The sequence below is a fragment of the Hemitrygon akajei genome, chromosome 4, assembly GCF_048418815.1.
Source record: "Hemitrygon akajei chromosome 4, sHemAka1.3, whole genome shotgun sequence".
NCBI lineage: Eukaryota > Metazoa > Chordata > Chondrichthyes > Myliobatiformes > Dasyatidae > Hemitrygon > Hemitrygon akajei.
The window spans coordinates 100,471,352-100,497,263 of record NC_133127.1 but is presented as its reverse complement, the minus strand read 5'-3'; the positions used below and the strand labels follow the sequence as shown (position 1 = coordinate 100,497,263).

At 40.3% G+C, this 25,912-nt stretch overlaps 1 protein-coding gene across 6 annotated transcripts in view; it reads left to right on the top strand.

The window, feature by feature from the left end:
* Positions 1-25,912, top strand: part of afap1 (actin filament associated protein 1) — a 283,153-nt gene that overhangs the window by 187,587 nt on the left and 69,654 nt on the right. For all 6 annotated transcript variants that reach the window (XM_073043105.1, XM_073043104.1, XM_073043107.1 and 3 more), the window contains exons 4-6: positions 15,051-15,162; positions 20,742-20,953; positions 23,304-23,483. In XM_073043105.1, coding sequence (XP_072899206.1) covers positions 15,051-15,162; positions 20,742-20,953; positions 23,304-23,483 — 504 coding nt within the window. The remainder of the gene's footprint in view (positions 1-15,050; positions 15,163-20,741; positions 20,954-23,303; positions 23,484-25,912) is intronic.

Below are 25,912 nucleotides of genomic sequence, written 5' to 3'. Positions count from 1 at the left end.
AAGCTCTTTTGAGGAAGCACAAGGAAATGGGCAAGGTTGAGGATCAGAAATACAGTGGTCGGCCTTAGAAACTGAGTGCAGCAGATGAGAGATACATCAAACTGATGTCCTTTCTAAATCGGAAGTCGTCCAGCACTTCTGTCAGCTCTGAACTCATGGAAACCACTGGAACTCTAGTACACCCTTCTACAGTCAGAAGTGGTCTTCACAGAAGAGTTGCTGCCAAAACACCATTCCTCCAAAGTGGAAGCAAAGCCATAGACTCACCGACGCACAAAACCACAAGGACTGGGGTGCTGAACAATGGCAGCAAGTGCCATTGTTGAATTTTGAAATTTTTGGCTTAAACAGAAGGCAGCTTATCATAGCAGAGCTAGAAAGCACTATGTGGATGAGCATCTGCAACCAACAATGAAGCACATCAGAGGTTCCCTGCAGGTTTGGAGCTGTATTTCTGCAAATGGAGTTGGTGAATTGGTCAGAATGAGTGGAATCCCCAATGCTGGAAGTACCAGTAGATTCTCATCCATCACACAATACCATCAGGGAGGCATCTGACATCCCAACTTCATTCTGCAACAGGACAATGACCCCAAGCACACAGCCAAGATCATAAAGAACTGTCTTCAGCAAAAGGAATAAGGAGTTATGCAACAAATGTATGTCCTCCACAGAGCCTTGATCAAGGCTGTCCTGGATTATCTGGAGAGACAGAGGCACTGAGACAGCCCAAGTCTGCAGAAAATCTGTGGCAAGATGCTTGGAACAACCTACCAGCTGATTTTCTAATAAAACTCTGCCCAAGAGAATTGGTGCAGCTTTAAATTCAAAGGGTGGTCACTCTAAATTTTGACTCGATTTAGATTTTTTACTGCTCTTAAGTGATTTTTTTAATATTTAGAAACTTTTGGTATAATTTTCCCAATTCCATAGCATTTCTGAGCACTAATACACACTACATCCACTGCATTTTCCCATGAATCATTTTCAATTTTATCAGATCTGATAGGGCAGATCTTCACTGTGGATTAATCAGTGGTTAAACCTATAATTTGGTAATCCCTAAAAAAGGGGGCTGAAGAGCAGATTTGCTCTCAACACATTAGTAGCTGTAGGTATTCTATGCTATTCAGCTGAAATCTTCGTGGAATAAAACTGAACTAGTCTAGATTTCCCCAGCTTTTGCAAGTTCACCTCATGAAAGCCATTCTGGGTTACCCAACACAAGGACAGTGAACTTACACAATAATAAGAAATTAACTGCTGGGGAAATGCAACTGAAGCTTTTAATTAATTTAACAAGGGTGGTTAAAATATTTTAATTGCTTTAAGAGCCTCATGTGTGTTATGCTTTTAATTATTTTTTTTATACATAAGAGGTCTTTGTGAAGTGTCACCGCAGTGGGCGGCTAATATTGGGGAGAGGCCCTGCCCTGAACACTCTGGAAGTTACAGAATCTCTTATAAGTAACTTTGTATTAGAGTGGTTAAGCTCTGAAGTATTGGCAAACTCTGGGTGCTCATCACATTAATTTATCATACAATGGCTTATTCATACAACCCTGAGACTTGCTGTGATATGCTGATTTCAGTTAATAAAAACACACAGAAGGTCACAAATTACAAGTTCAACAGTCTCTGCCTCAGACAAGACAAATAAAGCTTTAGCATCTGTATGCAGGGAATAATATCTTTTGTACAGACATAGCTGCAAACAGAGTCACGATAATTATCCAAAAATCAATATAATTTTTTCTTACATTCCTGTATAGGAATGTCTGTAGGATGACAGAACAACTGATCATTTGAACTCTTCTCTTTTATCATGAATGGGATCAAAATTTCCCAATCTGCCTAGCCCATTCCCCTAGATTTAAACTCAGCCCAAGCAGGAAGTCTGACTTCACTGGCCAAAGTAGAACCAAACAACAAAACTTCAGAATCATGAGTAGATCTGGACAGACAGAGAAAGTCCTATTCAACTCAGCTACCAAGATTTCTCAATGTTTTCGAATGTTTGCAATGTTCAGGAACATTTCCATTACTGATTAAATAAACTTTTAAACTAAAATTATGAAAGTATTTAAAGCAATCAACTAAGTATCTTAAAAACAATTTCAAATAATACAAGTAAATTCATATATTCCTAATTTTCTTCCCCTTACTTGTTAACACTTTCAAATGCATACACGTGAGGATTTTACATCAGGCCTTCTAAAGCAAAAAAAAACTGCACATCTTTATAATTTGAATAATACAGAAAGCACTTTCTGCTTTGAGTTCATCATGTTTAACCACATTCAATATTGGACATCACTGTGATTTTCAATATTCCCTGTCCTCATCTATCTCAATGCTGAATGAGGTTTAAGTTTACTCTTCATAGATCACACAAGTCCACTTAACGGACTTACTCTACTGATTCTTCATTTGGATGAATTTCTTCCTGATACTTGGATTAGATTACCCGATTTTACCACTTCTTCCTCTTTCAATCTACATATTATTTCTGATTAATTCATATTAATCACAATATTCAACTTTGCATAAAATTAGAGGCTACATCTGCAAAACTAATAAAACTGCATTTTAATTACCCAGTGGTGAATGTAACTGCAAATGATATTTTCTGAGCTTTAGACTCAGCATGGTACTGCCGCGAAACTGGAATGCACAGAATATTTACCGATTGAATGGATATCATCCCAAGTTTAGCAATAAAGATGCCTCATTGAGACTCGACATATTTGCATTGACTATAGCAGCTGTGTAGAGATCTATGTATAATGCAAAAATAGAAAATTAGTCATCTACATTTCAATTATAGTCATGCATATAGCTCCACTTGAGAAGATAAGAAATGAGCCATATGGCCCCTTGAGACTGTTTCATCTTGGCATCAGTTTCATTTTCTTCCCTTTCCTTTTAATCTTTGACTCTCCTCTAGTTTTAAAAAAACATTTGTCTCAGTCTTTTCCGATATTCAGTGATTCAATCGCCATTGGTGTCTGGGAGAAAAAATAATTCAGTACAGAGGATGAAAGAAGTTCTGTTTGGTATGAAAACTGAATGGAAAAAAGTTAAAGACAAAATTATTGTTATTTAATTAAATAAGCTAGAAGAACAATGGCTTCTAGTCAGACCCAGGAGGAACAGTTCAGGATACCCTAGAACATATATGTCAAACTCAAGGCCCGCGGGCCAAATCCGGCCCGCGGTGGAATTACCTTTGGCCCGTGAGATAATATCTAATTACTATTAAAGCTGGCCCCAGTAATCGAAGCGCCTATGGCGTATGATATGGCTAATGCCGAGTCTATTCAGGTACCAGGTTTTCAGGGTTTTTAGTGTTTATTCGGCAGTCTTGCTCGGCAGTCTTCTTCATAAGAAACGGAATTTGTAAAGTAAAACTCTTTGTAGTTATAGCAGAGACTGAGACACATGAGAGCAGGCTGAAAAAATGGAGGCAACGAAAGCTGCGTTCACACGCGTCCGACTGATCCGGCCCGCATGAAGCTGCATTTTGCTCAATCCGGCCCGTGACCTAAAATGAGTTTGACACCCCTGCCCTAGAATCCTTCATGTTCCATACCTAGCATGCATCTCTGAATGTTGGAGAACTTGTGTTTGTTTCTCATAGGAGAGTAGTCCTGATCAAGTCCAAGGCTCACTCGGTTGTAGAGAGTGAGAATTTCAGTAATTAAGGGGGATAGATAAGTGTTTCTGTCGTCATAGGCATGCTTCCAGCATGGTATGTTGGCTCCCTCTTATGGGATCAAAGAAATCACAACAGTTCTGGTGAACATCCTGATCTCATAGGATGTGGATTCAGAAGACATGGTGTAGTTAGAAAGCAGGAAAAGGTACTGCAGAGCATGTCAAGATTAAAAGAGCTCACGAGCTGGTAATTTTTGATTGTTGCAGATACCACACCTATTGAGCATGTATATAGGGAAATAATGCAAGCAATTATGTGGCTGAAAGAATCTGAAGCGAAGTTGGAAAGGTCTCAAGGGGTGGAATTGTTAAATCCCCAAGGCATTGATAGTAGTTTTGGAGGAAATAGGACCTGTACAAGCCATATGATCTGGACTGAAACAAGATCAGGCCCAATGTCTGTGTGGAAGTCCTCAGCTAGCTTAACAGGGGAATGGGAAGCAGTTTTAGAAGAGTGGGGGGTGGGGGGGGGAAATCAAGCATAGAAAATAGTGGTTTAGTAAACAATTCAAGGACAGGAAGACTGAAAGGCAGCAGAAACAAAGACCGGGGAAAAGGTTGTACAGAAGTTTGGCTGTGTGCAGCAAGAGGTCTACAAAAAAAACGACGATGCACTGAGGGCACTAATAGCTACGTGGATGCACAGCATGCAACATAACTGGAAGGTGGGCAGGAATGACAGCACAATATTTTGATTGCAAGCAGTTCTGAGGAAGGATGTTATTAAAGGTCAGCTTGGAGGTTGAATCAGTGGTGATTCAGGCAAATGTAATGCTAGCATTCATTGAGAGGACTAGAATACAAAAGAAGGATGTAATGCAGAGGCTTTATTAGGCCTTGTCCAGTCTTGTGAGCAGCTTTAGGCTCTTATCCACAAAATGATGTGCTGGAACAGAGGGTCCAGAGGAGGCTCTTGAGAATGTTTCCAGGAGTGAAAGTATTAATGTATGAGGAGTATTTGATAGCTCTGAGTGAGCATGGTGGAGTTTAGAAGAATGATTGGAGAGCTCATTGAGTTTACTGGAGTTTAGAAGAATGACAGGGAATCTTATTGAAACCTGTTGAACGTTGAAAGGCCTAGATAGAGTGCATGTGGCGAGGAACAGAGATGAGGAGGAACTTCGTTTGCCAGAGGGTGATGAATCTGTGGAATTCATTACCACAGGCTTCTGTGGAGGCTGTCAAACGTTATATTTGAAGTAGAGTTTGATAGGTTCTTGAATTAGTGATGCACCATCAATAACTCACTCTGAGACGTAAAAGCGAGGTATCGGCTTTTATTGACTGGAAGAAGGAACAAGCAGTGATCGACCACCATACTACATCCTGGAGACAGAGAGCCGGGCTCAGACCTCCATCACCTTTATACAGGGGTCTGTGGGAGGAGCCACAGGAGCAGTCAGCAGGGGGCGTGTCCAGACAGGTATATGTAGTTCACCACAATTAGTCAGGGCATCAAAGGTAACAGAGAGGAGGCAGGAGAATAGGGTTAAGAGGATAATGAATCAGCCACGATGCAATGGCGGAGCAGACTCGATGGGCCAAATGATCTCATTCTTCTCCTCTGTCTTATGATGAGCTGGAAGATTGGAATTAAATGAGCCCAGTTGGGTACAAGGACATTCAATAACGTTCATGGTGGTGTAAGGTACATCCCAAAACAGTCAGCAATAAAAGAGCAAAATGCAAAAAGGGCAGGGCAGTAGTAGCAGGATATTTCCATCATCCTAAATATTAAGTGGGATAACAACAAGTGAAGGCTACTAAAGGTGACAACTTTATTAATAAATACATAGCCAGCCCACATAGAGAGTAGCAGTAGCAAACTCAATCTTATGTAGTGAATAATGGCAATTATAAAGTCTGGGTATGTGAGATGCAGATGATATGTCAGTTAGATTTAGACCACAGAGACATTTGTCTTTTTCTGCTCCTTTCAGCCCATCAAGTCTGCTCCCCTCTCAACACCACTGTGACCTTTCACACACAGAATTTAATCAAGAATCTAACAACCACTGCCTTAATACACCCATTGACCTGGGCTCCACATCTCCCATGTGGCAACAAATTCCACAAATTCACCACTCTCTGGCTAAAGCAATTCCTCTCAATCTCTGTTCTGAATGGATGTCCCTCTAATCTGAATTTATGCCCTCTGGGACTAGACTATCCCACCACAGGAAACACCTTCTCCATCCACATCCATTCTACTGAGGCCTTTCAACAGGTTTCTGCAAGATCCTCTCCATTCTTCTAAATTCCAGTGAGTTCAGGCCCAAAGCCATCAAACACTCCTCATAGGAGGAGCCTTTGCTTCGCAGAATCATTTTCATGAAACGCCTTTGAACCTGCTTGAATGTTAGCACATCCTTTCTTAGATAAGGGGCCCAAAACTGCTCACAATACTCCAAGTGAGGCCTCACTGGTACCTTATAAACCCTCAGCATTACACCCTTATTTGTTTATTCTAGTCCTCTCAAAACAAATGCTCATATTGCATTTGCCTTCCTCACCATTGACTCAACCTGTAAGTTAACCTTTAGAGAATCCTACACAAGGACTCCCAAGTCTCTTTCCTCCTCAGATTCTTGAATTTTCTCCCCACTTAAAAATAGTCTACACTTTTATTCTTTCTACCAAAGTGCATGACCATACACTTCCCAACACTATATTCCACCTGTCACCTCTTTGCCCAATTCTCCCAATCTGTCTGAATCCTTCTGCATCCTCTCTGCTTCTTCAACACTATGTGCGTGGCAACTCATCTTTTAATCGACTCTCTCCATGCTAGTATTACATTTACCAGTTGTGAATGAGGAAAAAAAATAGACCAAGATACAAGGCCAACTTTATTAGGCTAAAATATGATTTACCTCAGTGGATTGATCAATGATATTTGAGCTAATATGGAAGGGGATAGAAATGAGAAGACCAGATCAAACAGCGGGGGGATTGAGAGGAAAGTACTGGAGATGTCACAAGTAGAAACATGTTGGTGGATTTATCACAGAGAGGAAGGGCCGTACTGGACCTGGGGTTGGGAAATGAACTTGTCAAGGTAACAGGTCTTTCAGTGGAAGAAGAGTTAGGGAACAGTGACCATAATTCCTTAAGTTTTAAGGTAGCTACAGTGCCCACTAAAAGTATTCACCCTACCCCCCCCCCCAGAAATTATCATGGTTTATAATATTGAATCACAGTGGATTTAATTTGGCTTTTTTTGACACAGATCGACAGAGGAAAAAACTCTCATGTCAAAGTACAAACAGATCTTTACAAATTGATCTAAATTAATTAGAAATATAAAACAAAATAATTGATTGCATAATTACTCACCCCCTTCAAGTCAGTATTTAGTAGATACACCTTTGGCAGCAATTACAGCCTTGAATCTGTGTGGATAGGTCTCCATCAGCTTTGCACATCTGAACACTGCAATGTTTCCCCATTCTTCCTTACAAAGCCACTCAAGCTGTCAGATCACATGGGGATCATGAGTGAACAGTCCTTTTCCAGCCACAAATTCTCAGTTGGATTGAGAAATGGACTTTAACATAGCCACTCCAGGACATGAACTTTGTTGTTTTTAAGCCATTCCTGTGTAGCTTTGGCTTTATGCCTGGGGTCATTGTTTTGCTGGAAAACAAATCTTCTCCCAAGTCACAGTTCTCTTGCAGACTGCATCAGGTTTTCCTCCAGGATTTTGCTGCATTCATTTTACCCTTTACCTTCACAAGCCTTCCAGGGCCTGCTGGCATCCCCACAGCATGATGCAGCCACCACCATACTTCACAGTAGGGATGTTATGTTTTTGATAATATGTAGCATTTGGCTTAATTTTGGTTTAATCAGACCCTAGAACCTTCTTCCAGCTGACTTCAGAGTCTCTCACAAGCCTTCTGGCAAACTCCAGCTGAAATTTCATGTGAGTAGCTTTCTCTTTGCTACTCTCCCATTAAGCTGTGACTAGTGAAGCACACGGGCAACAGTTGTTGTATGTGCAGTCTCTCCCATCTCAGCCTCTGAAGCTTGTAATGCCTCCACAGTTGTCACAGGTCTCTTGGTGGCTTCTCTCAATAGATCCCTTCTTCTGTGGTCACTTAGTTTTTAAGGGCAGCCCATTCTAGGCAAATTTTTCAGCTGTGCTTTTCAATGACCTTTTTGTGGAGTTGCTTGGAGTGTTCTTTTGTCTCCATGGTGTAGTTTTTAACCAGGATCCAGACACAGGTATATTTTTACTCCAATCTACTGAAACACCTTGACTGCACACAGGTGATCTCTATTTAAATAATTATGTGACTTCTAAAACCAATTGGCTGCACCAGTGACAATTTGGTGAGTCATATTAAAGGAGGTAAATACATATGAAATCAATTATTTTGTGCTTTATATTTGTAATTAATTTAGATTACTTTGTAGAGATCTGTCATCACTTTGACATGATAGTCTTTTTCTGTTGATCAGTGTCAAAAAAGCCAAATTAAATCCACTGTGATTCAATATTGTAAAACAATAAATTTTCCGGGGGGGGGGGGGTGAAAAATTTCTATAGGCACATTTTAGATAAGGATTGAGAATCATATACCCTGCAGAAAAGTATTAGGAAAATAAAAGACTATTAGACAGAAATAGGGAGAGTTAATTGGGAACAGCTGTTTTCAAGTAAGTCCACATCTGACACATGGAGGGTGTTTAAAGACCAACTGCACAGTGTACGGGACAGGTATGTTCCAGCAAGAAGGAAGGAAGGAAGGAAGGAAAAGTGTGACAAACATGGATGAGAGGTGTATGGAGGGATATGGTCCAGGTGCAGGTCAGTGGGACTAGGTAGAAAAATGGTTTGGCACAGCCAAGCAGGGCCAAAAGGCCTGTTTCTGTGTTGTAATGTTCTATGGTTCTGTGGTAAGGAGATCTTGAATATTGAGAGCTGTGGTAAATTTCGTCATAAAAGAGAAAGGTTTTGGTGGCAGTTGTCCATCAATGATGCAAAACCTGTAAGGAAGTGGAAAAGCTGTTGCTCTGGTCCAGTTCCACTCTCTTGACCTCGGAAATCCAAGTCCAGTGGTATAAGCAAGCGTCACAAACTGGGATCTTCCTTGGTTACAGTGGATAACCATGATAAATTCTGTGCCTTGTGTGAACAAAAGTGGTATTCTGCAGGGGTTGATGCTTGGACCACTTCTTTTTATGCTGTATATAAATGATTTAGATGATGGAATGGATGGCTTTTTTGCCAAGTTTGCAGATGATATGAAGATTGGTAGAAGGGAAGATAAAGTTGAGGAAACATATAGGCTGCAGAAGGTCTTTGATTAGTAGAATAGGCAAGACAGTGGTAAATGAAATACAGTGTTGAAAAATGCGTGGTCATGCACTTTGATAGTAGAGATAAATGTGCAGACTTTTCTAAACTGGGAGAAAATCCAAAAATCTGAGATGCAAAGGGACTTGGGAGTCCTTGTGCAGAACACCCTGAAGGTTAACTTGCAGGTTGAGTTGGTGATGAGGAAGGCAAATGCAATGTTAGCATTCATTTCAAGAGGTCTAGAATACAAGAGCAGGGATGTGATGGTGAGGCTTTATAAGACACTGGTGAGGCCTCACCTTGAGTATTGTGAAAAGTTTTAGGCTCCTTATCTAAGAAAAGATGTGCTGGCATTGGAGAGGGTTCAGCAGAGGTTTACAAGGATGATTCTGGGAATGAAAGGGTTATCATACAAGAAATGTTTGATAGCTCTAGGTCTGTACTCACTGGAATTTAGAAGGATGAGGGGGGGATCTCATTGAAACCTTTTAGACGTTGAAAGGACTGGACAGAGTAGATAAGGAAAGGATGATTCCCATGATGGGGGAGTCTAGCACAAGAGGGCACAGCCTCAGGGTAGATGGACATCCATTTAAAACAGATGTGTAGAAATTTCTTTGGCCAGAGGGTGGTGAACTTGTGGGATTTATTACCACAGACAGCTGTGGCGGCCAGGTCGTTGGGTGTAGTTAAGGCAGAGCTTGATACATTCTCGATTGGACACGCTATCAAAGGTTACAGGGAGAAGGCTGGAGAGTGGGGCTGAGGAGGGGAGAAAAAGGATCAGCATAATTAAATGACAGAGCAGACTTGATGGGCCAAATGGCCTAATTTTGCTCCTATGTTTTCTGGTCTTGTCATGCCCTTTGTTCTCCACGGAGCATTGCAGAACCACCCTCCTGACTGTTGGATATACAGTGAAATAAGGTTTAGATAGCTAAAATCAAATGGATCCTTTGAAGATTATGATATTGTCTGTATGAACTTCTGTGAAGCCTTTGATAGGGTCCCACAAGGAGAGTGGCTCAAAAAGTTAGATTCCATGAAATGCAAAGCAAGATAACAAATGGCATCTAAAGTTAGTTTAGTGGTAGGATATGGGTGGTGGATGCAAGATTTTTTTTGTGAATAGAAGGAGCAGGGTTTTTTTGTTGGAGGCTGTCTTAAGGATTTGGGAATGAACATAGGAGGTACGGTTAATGAGTTTGCAGAACACATGAAAATTGGTGGTGTTCATAGTGAGAAGGGTAGTCTTAGTTACAGGATGATATTCATTAATTGGCAAAAAATGTAGACAGAATTTGATATTGAAAAATATGTTTTAATGCATTTTGGGCAGAATAAATAAGGCTAGCATATACATAGTGAATGAGAGGGTCCTTTGGAGTACTGAGGAAAGAGAAATCTCTGTAACCAAGTCCAAGGGTTCTTGAAGATGGCAACACTTCAAGATAAGTTCCAGATTGATGTTTATTTATCACACATGTACATTGAAACATATATGTAATTGTGTTTACAATACACTGATTGGTGTGCTGGAGATGACCTGAAGGTGTCACCATGCATTCTGTGTCCACAATGCTCAGCAGAATAACAGATCATCAACAGCAAAACAAGATTTTGTTCCTCCTTCCCACCCATGCACATACACAGTCCTCTAACCCCAAGACAGTCTGCATTCTTTAGCCTCCAACTCCAGTGGACCCAGATTCTGCCTTTGATTCACAAGCATTGGCCTTTCAACTACCCCAGCAAACTCACAGAGGTTCAAAGATCTGACCTTGACTTCCGAACTTCCAGTTAAATCCTCATTGGTATTGACCACCGATCATCAGATATCAGGCATTGAATCCTGGAGCCAACGATGATAGGACCCCAAACACTAGGCCTTGAGCTGTGGTCTCACCAATTCACGAACCCAAGGGCCATTGGATCTCTTTCCTCCTGCCTGCACTGAACTCCAACTCTGTAACCTCTTGACAACTCACTGACCATGGGAGAGTCAACAACCTTCATCATCTCTGCTGGACATCCCAACCTGATCTGTGGATGGCCCACGACAGCATTGCTGACCTTCAAACATGGAGTGGAGACTTAAGACTCCAGCCTATCCCCTAATTCTTCTCATTTCCACTATATCCCTATCCCTGAAGCCCTAACCTGACTTCTATCTTCCCTCTGTCCCCAAAACCATTCCCACAAACCCAAAAAAAACCAAAGAAAAATTAAAACTGAGCCACAACCTCCCAGCTCAGTGCCATCTTGTGCATCGTTGATGAGGAAGGTTCATGCGATACTAGGTTTTGTTTGCTTGGGCACAGAACATAAGAGCAGGAATGTTATGATGCAGCTTTATTAGAACATTGGTTTGGCCAGAGTTGGAGTAATATGTGCAGTTCTGGTCACCATGTTATAGGCAGGACATGATTGCATTGGGTGCGTGCAAAGGAGGTTCACCAGGGTGTTGCCTGGGTGGCATGTTTCACTTCTAAGAAGAAAATACATAGGCTGGATGTGTTTTCCTTGGCATGGAAGAACCCATGTTGTGACCTGTGTATGAAGTTATGAAGGGTATAGAGAGAGTAGGAAAATTTATCCATTAATTTCTTTGAGTGGAAGGCAACTCTGTAGTGTCAGACTTTCTAAACAATTGGGAAGGAATTAATTCCCAAAAGTCCAATTGGATTCCAGGTTTTTGGGGGAGAAAATTTAGGATAATTTATTTTGGAGGATTGATTCAGAAAAATGCACGAGCATGTCACATTAGGAAATCAGTGTCCAGAGGAAACCACACACAGCTTGTTTCATGCAGCTCTCTAAGGTTAACATAACGAATGATCTATATTTATAGAGCTCATCCTATTCTGTCATTACCGTGGGAGTATATAGCCCAATGTGTAGAAGACTGGAAGAGTCACACATTCTCAGTAGTGAATCATCTACAATTTTAAAAATCGAAGCTAAAAGCTGAAGGTATATTTGTCATCTTGATTGAGTAGGTCATTGTGACTGTGCACTTGTAGCACATAGTTATGTATAGAAATGTAATTAAAGCCTATCTTAATAATGAAGATAGAGGCATAGAGTCACAGAACACTACAGGATAGAAACAGGCTCTTCAGCCCATCTAGTCAGTGCTGAAACATTAAACTGCCTAGTCTCATTGACCTGCTCCCAGACCATAGCCTTCCATGTCCCTCCATTCCATGTACCTATCGAAATTTCTCTTAAATGTTGAAATCAAACTCTCATCCGCCACTTATGTTGTCTATGTGAACTTAAGCAAGGCATTCTCTACTTCTGTTGGCAGCTCATTATACACTCTCACCACCCTGTGAGTGAAGAAGTTGTCCCTCGGGTTCTGCTTAACTATTTCACCTTTCAACTATGACCTCTAGTTGTAGTCTCACTTAACCTCAGTGCAAAAAGCCTGTTTACATTTACCCTATCTATAGCCCTCATAATTTTGTATACTTCTATCGAATCTCCTTTCTTTCTCCTACGTTCTAAGGGAAATGTCCTAATCTATGCCATATTTTCCTATGACTCAGGTCCTTCAGTGCTAGCAACATACTTGGGAATTTTCTCGGTTTTTTTTCCAATTGGGCCTCAGCAATGTCTTACAAAACTTCAACATAACATCCCAACTCCTGCACTCAATACTTATGAAGGCCAACATGCCAAAAGCTTTCTTTACTACCCTATTGACCCATGATGCCGTTTTCAAGGAAATATGGATCTGTAGTTCCAGATCCCTTTGTTCTAACCCTCCTTAGTGCCCTTTAGTTCACCGACCCTGATTGGTCCTGGCAAACTGCAACACCTCACACTTGTTTGCAGCCCCAATCTTGGTGTCATCCACAAATTTCCTGATCCAATTAGCTGTATTATCATCCAGATTATTGATATTTGTAGATGACAAACAACAATGGCCCAGCACAGTTCCTCGCAGCATGTCGCTTCCAGTCAGAGAGGCAACTATCTACTCTCTGTCTTCTCCTAAAGAGCCAATGTCAAACCTACTTTATCTGTGTCATTGATAGTTTAAAGGAGGTGAGACCTGAAACTTAAAACAAAATGGTGGTTATTTGTTCTAGATTGGTATTTCTTTGTGGCTGAAATATGTGGCCTGATTAATTCTTCTTTATGGTTGGTGACCTCCACAGACACCCAGGTGAAGTGAATGGTAATGAGGGGGTAGGTATAGGGGCAGGTGTGCCACGTTCCACTTGCAAGAATAAGGGCTAGGAGGGAGATAAGTGGGGAAGGACAAATGGACAAGAGAGTCATGGACTCTCATGGACCTTTATTTATTTAACTGAACCGAGCTCTGAAAAATGAAAAACTGAACTTCATCTTTCATGTGTTCCTCTCAGTTTGGGCAAATGTCCAATCTCCCATCCGCTGTAGTATCTTGAGTGAGTTTAGTATTTGAAGTGTTTTGATTTTCAAGTCTTTCATTCTTAGTATTTTTATTCTGTTTTCTCTCCTTGTCTTTTACAAGATTGTTTGGCCAAATATTCAGCAATCAGATAGAGATAACAGAATTTATCATTGAATCAGCATGTCACCTTCAGAAGCTTTTGGACAAAGTCATTGCTTCAGATTAAATAATATATGTTTAGCGTGGATCCAATGATAATTCTACATTAATTATAAACATGATATTTATAAAACCAGGCTTGCTGTAGTTTATGTCCTATTGGAAGATAATTCTGCAATGGAGGAGAGTGGTGGTGGAGGGGAACTGGTTGGGTCTGGTGTCCAGAAAGAAATGGAGAGCTTTGAGACCTTCCTGATTGGGATGGAGGTGTGAAGGGACTGGTGAAAATAAGATGCTAGGGGCCAGGGAACTTGAAAACATTGAAAAGATCAACAGTGTGTGAAGCGTCACGGATGATGGTCAGAAGGAATGGAAATGGGAATACAACTGAGTTGAGGTATGCAGATATAAGTTCAGTGGGGCAGGAACAAACAGAAACCATGACCTGGTCACACAGGTCTGTGGATGACCACCACTCTCCTCCGTCTGGCGGAACTTGTCTGCACTCTCAATAATTTCTCCTTTGGCTCCTCCCACTTCCTTCAAACAAAAGGTGTAGCCACGGGTACTCACATGCGTCCCAGCTATGCCTGCCTGTTGTTAGCTACGTGGAACAGTCTATGTTCCAAGCCTACACTGGTATCAGTCCCCAATTTTTCCTTACCTATATCGATGACTGCATTGATGCTGATTCCTGTACCTGTGTAGAGCTTATTGTCTTTATCAACTTTGCTTCCAACTTCCACCCTGCCCCTAAATTTACTTGGTCCATTTCCAGCTCCTCCCTTTTCTTCCTCAATCTCTTGTTTCTTTCTCTGGGGATAGCTTATCTACTGATGTCTATTATGAACCCACCAATACTCACAGCTACCTGGACTATACCTCTTCCCACCATGCTCCTTGTAAAACCACCATTCCCTTCTTCCAATTCCTCCATCTCCACTGCATATGCTCTCAGGATGAGGCATGAACATCGATTTCTCGAACTTTCAATCATGCCCCCTTCCCCTCCTTCACCATTCCTCATCCCCTTTTCCCTCTCACCTTATCTACTTACCTGCCCATCACCTCACTCTGGTGTTCCTCCCCCTTCCCTTTCTTCCATGGCCTTCTGTCATCTCCTATTGCATTCCCCCTTCTCCAGCCCCGCATCTCCTTCACCAATCAACTTCCCAGCTTTTTACTTCACCCATCTCCCCCTCCCAGTTTCACCCATCACCTTGTGTTTTTTCCACCCCTAACCCCTCCCCCAGCTCCTCATCTTTTTTTCTCCAGTCCTGATGAAGAGTCTCGGCTCAAAACGTCTGTTCTCTTTTCCATAGATGCTGCCTGACCTGCTGAGTTCCTCCAGCATTTTGTGTGTGTTGCTTGGATTTCCAGCATCTGCAGATTTTCCTTTGCTAGTGATTTTCTGCAGACAGCAAGTTTGATTGTTCATAGAACTCTGTGTCTGCTAGGTTAATAAATCTTATATATGTGCTTTAGCCATTAGAGAACAGTCCACCACCGCTGCCAACGTCTTCTTTGCCTGAAGGGTATTATGAAGAAGCAGTGCCCCTGAGTCCCGGAAAAGCCCCAGAATACATCACTTCTCGAGGTAAATCTAATTACAGTAAGGAGTCAAAATGAAGATGTATTTCTGAAATGCTGCAATTACTCATTTGCAAATTGAATAAACTTGTATATTAAAGGAAATATTTACTTTGCCCTTTGTTCAAAAAATGTCCAGGTATTCTATCACAAATACAGAAAATACAGGAATATACGATAGCTTCATTTGTACTTAAACGTTAAAATAGCTAAGTTTTGCATTTGCGTCAATATATCTAAAGAGGAGTTTTCTATGTAAGTTTTAATTTTATAATGATATGTAGGATATTATCTGATAGCCGGTCTACTATACCAAAATCAGTAAACTTATGGTAGCTATTTAGAAAATATTGGCCAATGACACCTCTTGTGAAAAATTTTCACAAACATGCAACGAAAATACCTCAGGCTCTAATTGCAGGAACATAAAATCTGAAAATGCACTGAAAAGATTTAAAATGTAATGGAATTCAATTGGCACAATTAATATGAAATATGAGATTAGTAAATTATAACTGTTCTTTAATATTCATTAGGTGAATGTGCCGGATATAGTTATTATTGCTAAATTAGCTTTTGAAATTTCAAAACTTCTCCGTTCCCTCTGTTTAATTATTTATTATTAATTATATAATAATTTATCATTAATTAACTATTATTTATTTATTAAAATGTTATTATTTGAACAAGAACTTGTTCTCACATTCATTTTATTGAAGATTCATTTTTAAAACTACAATGGTAAAATTTGATACTATTAATGTTTAGATTAAATTGCATTATGATAATGTTTAAACACAAACTGTAGAAAATTTGCTTTCTGTTGTCAGGCATCTAGCTTGAAAACAGTGGATTGAATAGGCTTTTTCTGATGAAAGGCCATTGACCAAAAACTGTTCCCTTCTCCATGGGCACTGCTTGGCTTTCTAGGTGTTCCAGTCTTTTCTAAAATAAAAACAGAATAGTTTGGTGAAAAGGAATTTCCCTTAAAATAACTAATCAAGTATCACAGTATTCTTGTTCTCTGATATTTGGTGACAACATGAAATAATAACTACTGCAGTAGTACTTGGTAGCATCTAAAAATAAATGGCAGATGGAAGTTAATGTGGTTAAATGTAACTTGGTGTAGAGGGATGATTGATAAGTTTGTGGCCTAGGGTAGAAGGAAATTAGTTATACAGCTCTTGTTACATGTACATGCAGTTCAACTCCTTGAGTGATTATGCAGAAAGTTTGAAGTTAATAATTCATTAACCTACCTTAGGCCACAAACTTATCAATCACCCCGATGCGTTCTTAACTGATGAGTTATTAACTTCAATCTTTCTGCATAATCACTAAAGGAGTTGAACTGCGAACCGCATGTGCGTGTAACGAGAGCTGTATAACTCATCTCCTTCTACCTTAGGCCATGAACTTATCAATCACCCCTGCTGTGGACACTTTCTGGAGGTTCAAGATCCGTATGCTCCACGACCGCTAGGCTAAGTGTGTAAATGTAGGAGGGGACTATGTTGAAAAATAAATGTGCTAGGTTTTCTAAAATTGGCTCCTCCTACCTTAGGCCACAAGCTTATCAATCACCCCCATATATTGAAATGTAAAGAAGAGGTTTTTATTATTTTTCAAAAACTATAGATGTGTAGAATTTGGATGAGATCAAAGCTGTAAGAGTTTTATCCATGTACAAATCAGTATTGAGACTATGTTTCAACTGTGGAGTGGTCTTGAAAGTGACTTCTTTTGCAAGAGAGCTTAGTACTCAGACTTGAAAATCTGGACACACGCTATGGATAAAACTCAGCTGTTTGTCTCTGAATCTCCATTCATAAAGCAGAGTGAAATTAATGTACAGTGCCTCTGTATCTTTTATAGATCCTAAGCTATCTCCTATAAGTGAGGAAGAATCAATTACTTCAAAAAGAATTTCCACTTTTTGCCATATATAAACAGCTAATGGAGTTTCTCTATCAAATTTTCAGCAGCATAAAAATAGACAAGATATTGATCATAAAATTGACAATACTGGACTGTGCTGTTGAAATGAACAGAAATAACTTTCAATTTTATATTGTAATGCCTGGAACAGCAGCAAAATTTTAACAAACCAAGTAATTCAAAGCATTTTGTGAATGGACACCTTTCACCTTTAAACACCAGCTGTATGTGAAAAGGGACAATAATTTCAGAAACTAAGATCTACCCTAAGACATACTTTACAGTGAAACATATTTTTTGCCAGAGTTATAATTGGTGAATAGTTCCCTCTACTATTACTTTGAGAGGTATATTATTGATTGTCTTTTTATTAGGATAGAACCAAGTCCCATAGCCCCACAAAGAAATAGTCCTATGGGATTTGGCATTAATTTCTATGAGCTCTGTGAAACTGGACTTCTTAATTATTTGAGCTAGTTATTACAAATCTGAAGTTATGAGGCCCATCAATTCTCTCTGCCTTAATCTAGAACAGTCAACCAATTTGTCCATTTTTAAAATATTTAAAAACTTTCACCTCTAAAGCAAACTCAGCCTCCAATTCAAAATTTCTGCCAAATAGTTAAATATCATTGGAACTGCAATGAATTAATCAATGATTTTTAGGCTTCATTTTCATATTATTACATTTCAAAAGCCCAACTCCTTTACTTACTTTGTTCACTGAGCAGGCCCTCGCTTCCACTCCAAGCTCAGTCCAGGCAATCAGTGAGCCTAATTCTGCTCCCATGTCTCATAGTCTTATGCAAGTGAGGACAAACTGGAAGTATTGCATCATAGACGTTACACCTTTGAGTAATGTAGATCACAGCACAACTTCCTGAGAAACCTGGTTGGCTAAGATGTTGAAGGTGCTGAGCCCTTGAATGCCAGCATCTGCAGTCTGGTCCTCTTGGTGCCTGCAGTATTCGGGAGGTATGTTATGAAGCCCTGTGACTTACAGTAAGAAGTCAATTTGGCCTCAAGGTATGACCATTGTAATCAATTTTGGTGGCAGCAAAGTGACTGACGATACAAAGAGCAACATACAGAGAAAGCTCGGTGTAGCAAATGAATGCATGTTTCATGTAACTATCTCTTCAAGCAGCATCTCATCTCAGTGTTAAGTACAGGTAGTCCCCGAGTTATGAATGTCAGACTTACAGACAACTCGTACTTACGAATGGAGGAAGGAGAACGCCGTCCGCCATTTAAAGTTGGATCGTGATGCCGTCCGCTATTTTAAGTCGGATTGCGACGCTGTCCGCCATTTTAAGTTGTTGCTGTTGACACTTTGTTGAGTGTGTAACTTTGTATTTGGCTTAAATTTTTCTTAGCAAGATTCACCCTGACCCCTCCCCCCCTCCCCCCCCCCCCTTTCCGGTTGGCTGGTGGCACTATGAGATCAGCGCCAGGCTCGAGAACGAAGGTTCCCGAGTTCGATCCAGTGACAGACCACTCCCGTGCCAGGTTGATGTCGATTCAGTGACTCCCGTGCCATCCGTGCCGGGCTGATGTCGAACTCGCAACTCGTTTAAAAAAAAACACTGCCACCTCCAGTTTAAGTTCCCATATGGAATATTATGGAGGATCAAATACCCAAACCCAGCACAGCCCCCACTTGTCCCATTTAACCTGTCTCAGTGGGGTGGAGTTTAGGACACAGGGAATTCAGTGCGGTGGTCCTTAGGACCTAGCGGACCTTGGGAGCCAGCGGAAGTCAAGTCCTGCCGCCCACAGTGTTTCTGTTCCATTGACGGGAAGCGATCACGATTGAAAATAAAGTGGAAATAATAATGCGTTTGGAAAAGGGTGAAATGCCATCGGTTATTGGAGAAGCGTTAGACTACAGTCGGTCAACGATCGGAACAATTTTAAAAGATAAAGTGAGAATAATGGAGCATATGAAAGGCCCTGCCCCGATGAAAGCTACATTTATTACTAAGCAATGCAGTGGTTTAATTATTGGAATACATACATTTCTTAAGTGTTTTATATGCCTAGAAAGGTAAAATATATACTATATACTAAGACAAACTTTTGACTAACTGACGCTAAATAATACCGGATGTACATGTTCCGACTTGCGTACAAATTCGACTTAAAGATGGACTCAGGAACGGAATTCATTCATAACCCAGGCCTGCCTGTATTTTTTTTAAAAAAAAGCTAATTCTTCTTCCAGTCAAGATGATGTCTGCATTTAATGCTCCCTCGGTCATCATCTTCTGGATAAACCAAGAAACTTAATTTCACGTATTTTACGTCTGTTATTCATCTTGAATGTGTTTCTGCAACTGTTGGACCCTGCGATTTGCGGTTTGGAGATCGTTTGGGTGATCCAGCACTTTGTTGTCTCTGAGGGGATTCCAGAAGGCAGTGAGCGCGAGCCTCGAGGCAAGGAGTCTGTGGGATGGGGCGTGAGCCGATGCTTGACTTCATTTCACTTTAAAGCTTCCATTGTGTGCTAATTAAAGCAATGAGGGAGACTGAAACATCGAAGTGAATGAGGAAGACGAGCACTGACTGCCTGCTGTCTGATCGCCAATGGATCACTCTGCTGCCAGAGAGGGGAGGCTGTGTGGCCTGGTACTGTGCCTGGAGGGTAGGCCTCTGGCCTCTGGCTCTTTCTCTTTCACTGATGATGGAAGATGCTACCGAGATTTTCTGTGTGTATGGATTTGGACTGTGCACCATGGACTTTTTTTTTTCGGTCTTATAGTTTTTATGCTCTATGTTTTTGCCGGTTCTTTCTCATTTTTTTGTGTAGAGGGAGGGGGATTTGAGAGGGGTCGACATTTTTATTGTGTTTTTGTTGCTTTTCTGTGCAGGGAGAGGGGAATTTGGAGGCCAAAGCTTTTGTTGCATTTTGTGCAGGGGGAGGGTGTTTGGAGGTTGATAATCGTGTTGCTTTTCATTTATGTGTGTGGGGAGGGGTAGGTTTGCTGGTTCTCTCTGAACTGACTTCCATGTTTTTCCTTTGTTTCGTGGCTATCTGGAGAAGAAGAATCTCAGAGTTGTATACTGCATACATACTTTAATAATAAATAAACCTTTGAACCTTTATGACTCATACAATTTCCATTGAAAATTGCTATTGTTGATGTTACTTGGTTCAAGTTCGATGCTTGAAAACTGTAAATCAACTTAAAGATTTTGGTAGTGACTCGGAAATGTATGCAAAATTGTTTTAGTCCTATTAATGCGACTTACAAATTTACAAAATGTCTTCCATTTTCAGTTACGTAATACAAATAAATTTCTAAATCAACGTTCTATGAATATAGCATGCTGATTGGGCAAAAAAGAATGTTCTAATATCAGTCAATTATATATTTAAGCATATCAAATTCAGATAATCACCTGAATAGAATTCTAGATGCAATGAATTAATTTTAATTATTTACTGTATTTCCAGGAGACTGAAACTAAATTCATGTCCAATACTCGTGTTTGTAAGGATGCTACAAATTTTCAGCAATCAAATATTTGAAAGTTAAATTATTTGCCTGTTTTAGGTAGGGCAGGTTGTACTTTGATGTGTTAGCTTTTAAAACCAAACTGGACTCTATTGATCTCACTTTCCTGCATTGTCTTTTCTTACAGACTATGATTCAGATGCCATGAGCAGCTCCTATGAATCATACGATGAAGACGATGAAGATGGGAAGGGAAAGAAACTGAGGCATCAGTGGCCATCTGAGGAGGCCTCAATGGACTTGGTGAAAGATGCCAAGATCTGTGCTTTTCTTCTGCGCAAGAAACGTTTTGGACAGTGGACAAAACAATTCTGTGTGATTAAAGACAACAAGTTGTTGGTATGTTTTTATTTTGATAGTGAATGTCTTTAGTCTTGATTACTTAGCACCAAGTATAAGTGCTGAGTGAGTGGTAACTATATTTCCAGGGATTTAATATCGACACTCTACCAGATCCTATAAGGTGTGCAGGAATGATTCTGACTCTCCTTGCCCCTTGGATTGGAAATGGCTGAAAATGCAATGGTAATCATGCATGTTAGATTTGATTTGTTTCTTTGGATAATATTTGACTTGGCAATTTTCCACATTGTGACTGTAACAAGCTCCTCTACCCCTTTTATGTCCAGAGTTTAGCTTCATGCATATAGTTTAATGCCATTGATGTGTTCATGCTAGTCAATTAGTAAGATTATAGTCTGTACTAATATATAATTATGTTATTGTACAGAGTTCACATCACCTTGTGAATCCTTATTTATGATCTGTTAAATCTGAAATGATCTCAAAGATTGAGAAAAGGTGTTACTCGGTCTTTAGTTGAAAGCAAAGTGAGAAGAGCTGGATTAGATTAGCTCACCTTGTGACTTGATTCACCAGTCCTGAAGGCTTGTTTGGTTTCTCAGTGCTTTTTAAAATCCCTATGCTGCAGCTCTCCCGTTGGTCAGCGGTGATGTTACTGGCTGCCAAAAAAAACTCCTTCGTTGCCGCAGATGTCTGACCATATTTCATGACATAAAAGGGGGCTATTTGGCCTTTCACGTTTATGCTGCCTCACAGAGCAATCCGAGTTCTTAAAGTAAATAAAAAGCAGAAAAACCAAAGATGCTGCAAAGATCAGGTTGTAAGGGTGCAAAGAGAAACATAAGGTGGTGCTAGAAAGTTTGTGATGTAGAATTTTCTCTGTTTCTGCATAAATGTGACTAAAATGTGATCAGAACTTCATGTAAGTACTAAAAATAGATAAAGAGAACCCAATTAAATGAGTAACAATTGATTGAGAAAAATGATCCAACATTACATATATTTGTTGGAAAAAGTATGTGAACCTTTGGTTTCAGTAATTGGTGTGACCCTCTTATACAGCAATAACTTCAACCAAGTATCTCCGATCAGTCCTGGACATTGGCTTGGAGGAGTTTTAGGCCATTCTTCCTTATAAAACTGCTTCAACTCTGGGACGTTGATGGGCTTCCTTGCATGAACTGCTTGCTTCATGTCTTTCCACAACATTTCTATAAGATTAAGGTCAGGACTTTGACTCGGGCATTCCAAAACATAGATTTTCTTCTTTTTAAACCACTCTGTTGTTGATTTACTCTTGTCTTTCGGATCATTGTCTTGTTGCATTATCCAGCTTCTGTGAAGCTTCCGGTGACGGACTGCTACCCTGACATTCTCCTGTAAAATGTCTTGATACAATTTTGAATTCATTGTTCCCTCAACGATTGCAAACTGTCCAGGCCCTGAGGCAGCAAAGCAGCCCCAAACCATGATGCCACAGATGCAGTCTGATCTGTTGAGTATTTCCAGTATTTACAGATTTTATTAACCATTTTCTTTCTGTTCTCTCTAAATTCCCATCAATTCAGTCATTTAGCTGTACCGTGGACAGTACCCAGCTAATCTAACAATCCACACTTTTGTGACATGTTTGAGGAAATTAGTCCAACCACCACTGTGCCAGTACTGCACCAGTGAGTGAATTGCAGTGAGGGTGTGGAAAGAAGGGCTTGATTATTCAGATAAGGGGAGATAACTGCCGATCAGTCACTCTTATTGATTTGGGAACATGTGTTAAAGATCACTTAATAACAATCTATATTTTGATATCCCTTTTCTATACTGAGAGGCCTCAGCTTTCCAAGCTAGTCCTGGGAAGATCTGGACCCGTTTGATCCATGTCATATGACCAGATAGCTATTTCACTTGATGCATTTATATGTTGTATTGTCTGCAAAGGTTACTTCCACTTGGTTTAACTGAATCAAAAAGCTCTCACATTCAGGGTTCAACTTTCTCCATCTGAGCTGGGCCTTGCATTGACCTTTCTGCAGGTTGTTGTTATTTCTGCCACTCTGTTGAAGCATTCCTCTGCTCGCCTCCAGAACCTACCTTTTCAACCATGGATATGACTCTTGCCTCTCAGAAAATGCCTCATCTCAGGAGCAGAAAGGAAGAGGCATACTCTTCCATAAGGAGCAGCAAGCTCTGTGATAAGTGTGCTGTAAATAGCATTTATAACACCACTATATTGTTCCCTTTTAGGAAGTAGCTGCAATAATGTTGTGGGATGTGCCCATTCACGATGTTGATTATGATACTCTGAAACTACCTTCCACCAGTATTTTGTGTGTGTTGCTTGATGCAAAAGTTAAAAATGATCTTGGTACTTCAAATTTGATTCTAGTGCTACAAAAGTTCGAAAGACCATCAGCCTCAGATGGAGTTGCTGCTGACAGCGCACAACGTATCCTATGTTCCGAAAGACAGCAAAAGGAAAAAACATGAACTACGGATTACCCAGCAAGGCGCAGACATGCTGGTATTGGCCGTGCAAAGCAAAGAGCAAGCAGAGGAGTGGCTGAAGGTAGGACATCTTGTACGCTGATACAAAATCTTGATCTTTGGCAGGTCTCCTAAAATTCTGTCATAACCGGCAAAAGCAGCAGATACTAAGTACAGTACTGGATCTGCTTCATTGGAGGTAGAAGACTCTTTCAGTTTCCTGCTCAGTGTTACACCAGGAGATGTCGAGAGACCTGTGAAAATTGTGGGTCTTTGGTCATTGTGTATCAGGCTTGAGTGTGGCCAACATTTAAAAAAAAACAAGACTGTAATCATCTGATTTTGTTCTTAACTACAAGCAAAATAAGGAGAAAAAGAACTTGCACCTGTCTAAATATGGATAGAAGTTTGTTTCAAGGAGAAGGGGCTTTTGGCCCATCACGTTCATTAAGAGATTTGCATGAATCTTACACTAATTACATTTATTATTTTCAAATTCCCTTGAATAAACTCCCACATTCCATCATTCACCTATGTGCAATTTAGGGGCAATTTACTGTGGCCTCTCCCCTACCAACCTGCAATTTTTTTTGGATACGGAGGGAAACCAGAGTACCGGGAGAAAGCCCAGGTTTACAGGGTGAACATGTAGTTCACACAAAGAATATCAGATCGAGGATTGAGCCCAGTCACTGGAGCTAGGAGACAGCAACTTCACTAGCTATGTCACATTCATTCTAATGAGAATTTGATAGTATGCTAAAAAAGACCTGTTTCTCATCATCTGCCTTTTGTTGAGGTCATGACCCATGAGTGGTTAGGATTTGGAATGCTAAAGGCGGGGTCAAAGAAGTTTCAGTAGTAGTTTTTAAAGAGAATTTAATAAGTACTAGAAATTAGAAACATTTAGAGGAAGAGAAAAGGAAGACACTAACTAGAGTCACCAAATTTCCCCCTCCCCTTTTCATTGAATTAAATTTTTGGGATGCAGGGGTGACAGGTGTCAATACACACTGCAAAAGTAACAATGAGCCATCTCCTTGAACCGTTATTGTCTTTCTGGTAGGCTGGTTTGGTGCTTAAGTTGTTGTTTCAACAGCCGGTGTTCTGACCATTGACCAGAGACATATTCAAATTCACCATGACAGCTAAATAAGTACATTCAATGAAAAATAGTCAGTCTGAACAACAGTGTACATGAAATTACTGGTTTGTATAAAATCCTATCTACTTTACAAATATTCTTTGGGGAAGGAAATCTCCCTTCCTTACTAGGTTTGACCCGTATGTGACTCCACTTATTTCTGACAAGTAACATCTCTTCCTCACTGACAAACAACATTGGCGCATCTTGATAGGGAGTATTCTGAAGTTATGTGAATATGGCAGATAATAATTCAAGCAAGAACCAGTCTTAAATTCTTACTGCAAACTGCGAGCAGTAAATTGAAGTCAAAAGCACAGACTGACCCACTGACTAAGAGATTGCATATGTATTAGCCAAATGTCAAAACAAGGGGATTGTGTTAATTGTCCTGCAGCAATCTGAGCCCAGGGGGTTTAAGTAATTCACACAGAGGAAGCTTGCAATTAGTTTGTCTCGGCTTGGTATTTGAACATTCACATATCCCACTGTAGATATGTAATTTAAAAAAGAATTGTCAACCCAAAGTATTGAAGTAAACAATATCATTGTAACTATTGAAAATACATTGAATCACCTACTGTAGCCACTCAACTTAAAGGAACAAAAATACGATGTACTTTTTGGTTTGTGAGACTCTACTGTGAGTGTCTCCAGAAACATTCCTGCTTGCTGTGATGAACAAAGACTTCTCTATCACCAGCTTCAGTGTCTCTCTGGTGACATTGATCTCATTCACAGCACACCTCAGTGATGCATAATGAGCCCACCGCTCTACGCTCCCTAAGCCCACGACTGTGTGCATTTGCCAATAACACAACTGTTATTGCCAGAATTTCAAATGATGAAGAAACATACAGAAGTGAGATAAATCAGCTGGTTGAAGGGTTTCACAGCAACAACCTAATACCCCATGCCAGTAAGGTTTAGGAATTTAAACGCAAAGTACACTGCAGATGCTGTGGTCAAAACAACACGTACAAAAACTGGATGAACTCAGATGCTATAGATGCCCTATAGATGCTGCCTGGCCTGCTGCGTTCCACCAGCATTTTGTGTGTGTTGCTTGAATTTCCAGCACCTGCAGATTTCCTTGTGGTTTGACTTGACAGCAATGTCCACATCTCATGATTGAATGAACAAAAATACTTCTAAGAACTGGTCCTAATGATGCCTCCAATGCTATCTCTGTAATGATAATCAACATTCCCAGCTTTGAGGTCCTAATTACTCTTAGTCAGCTCTGCTGGGCAAGCTACATTGACAGCATACCCAAGGTTAGAATCTGGCAGAAAACACTCTATTCTGAGCTCTGTCATTGTAAGAAATGTCTACAAGGGAAGTGGAAATGATTCAAAGATGTAATA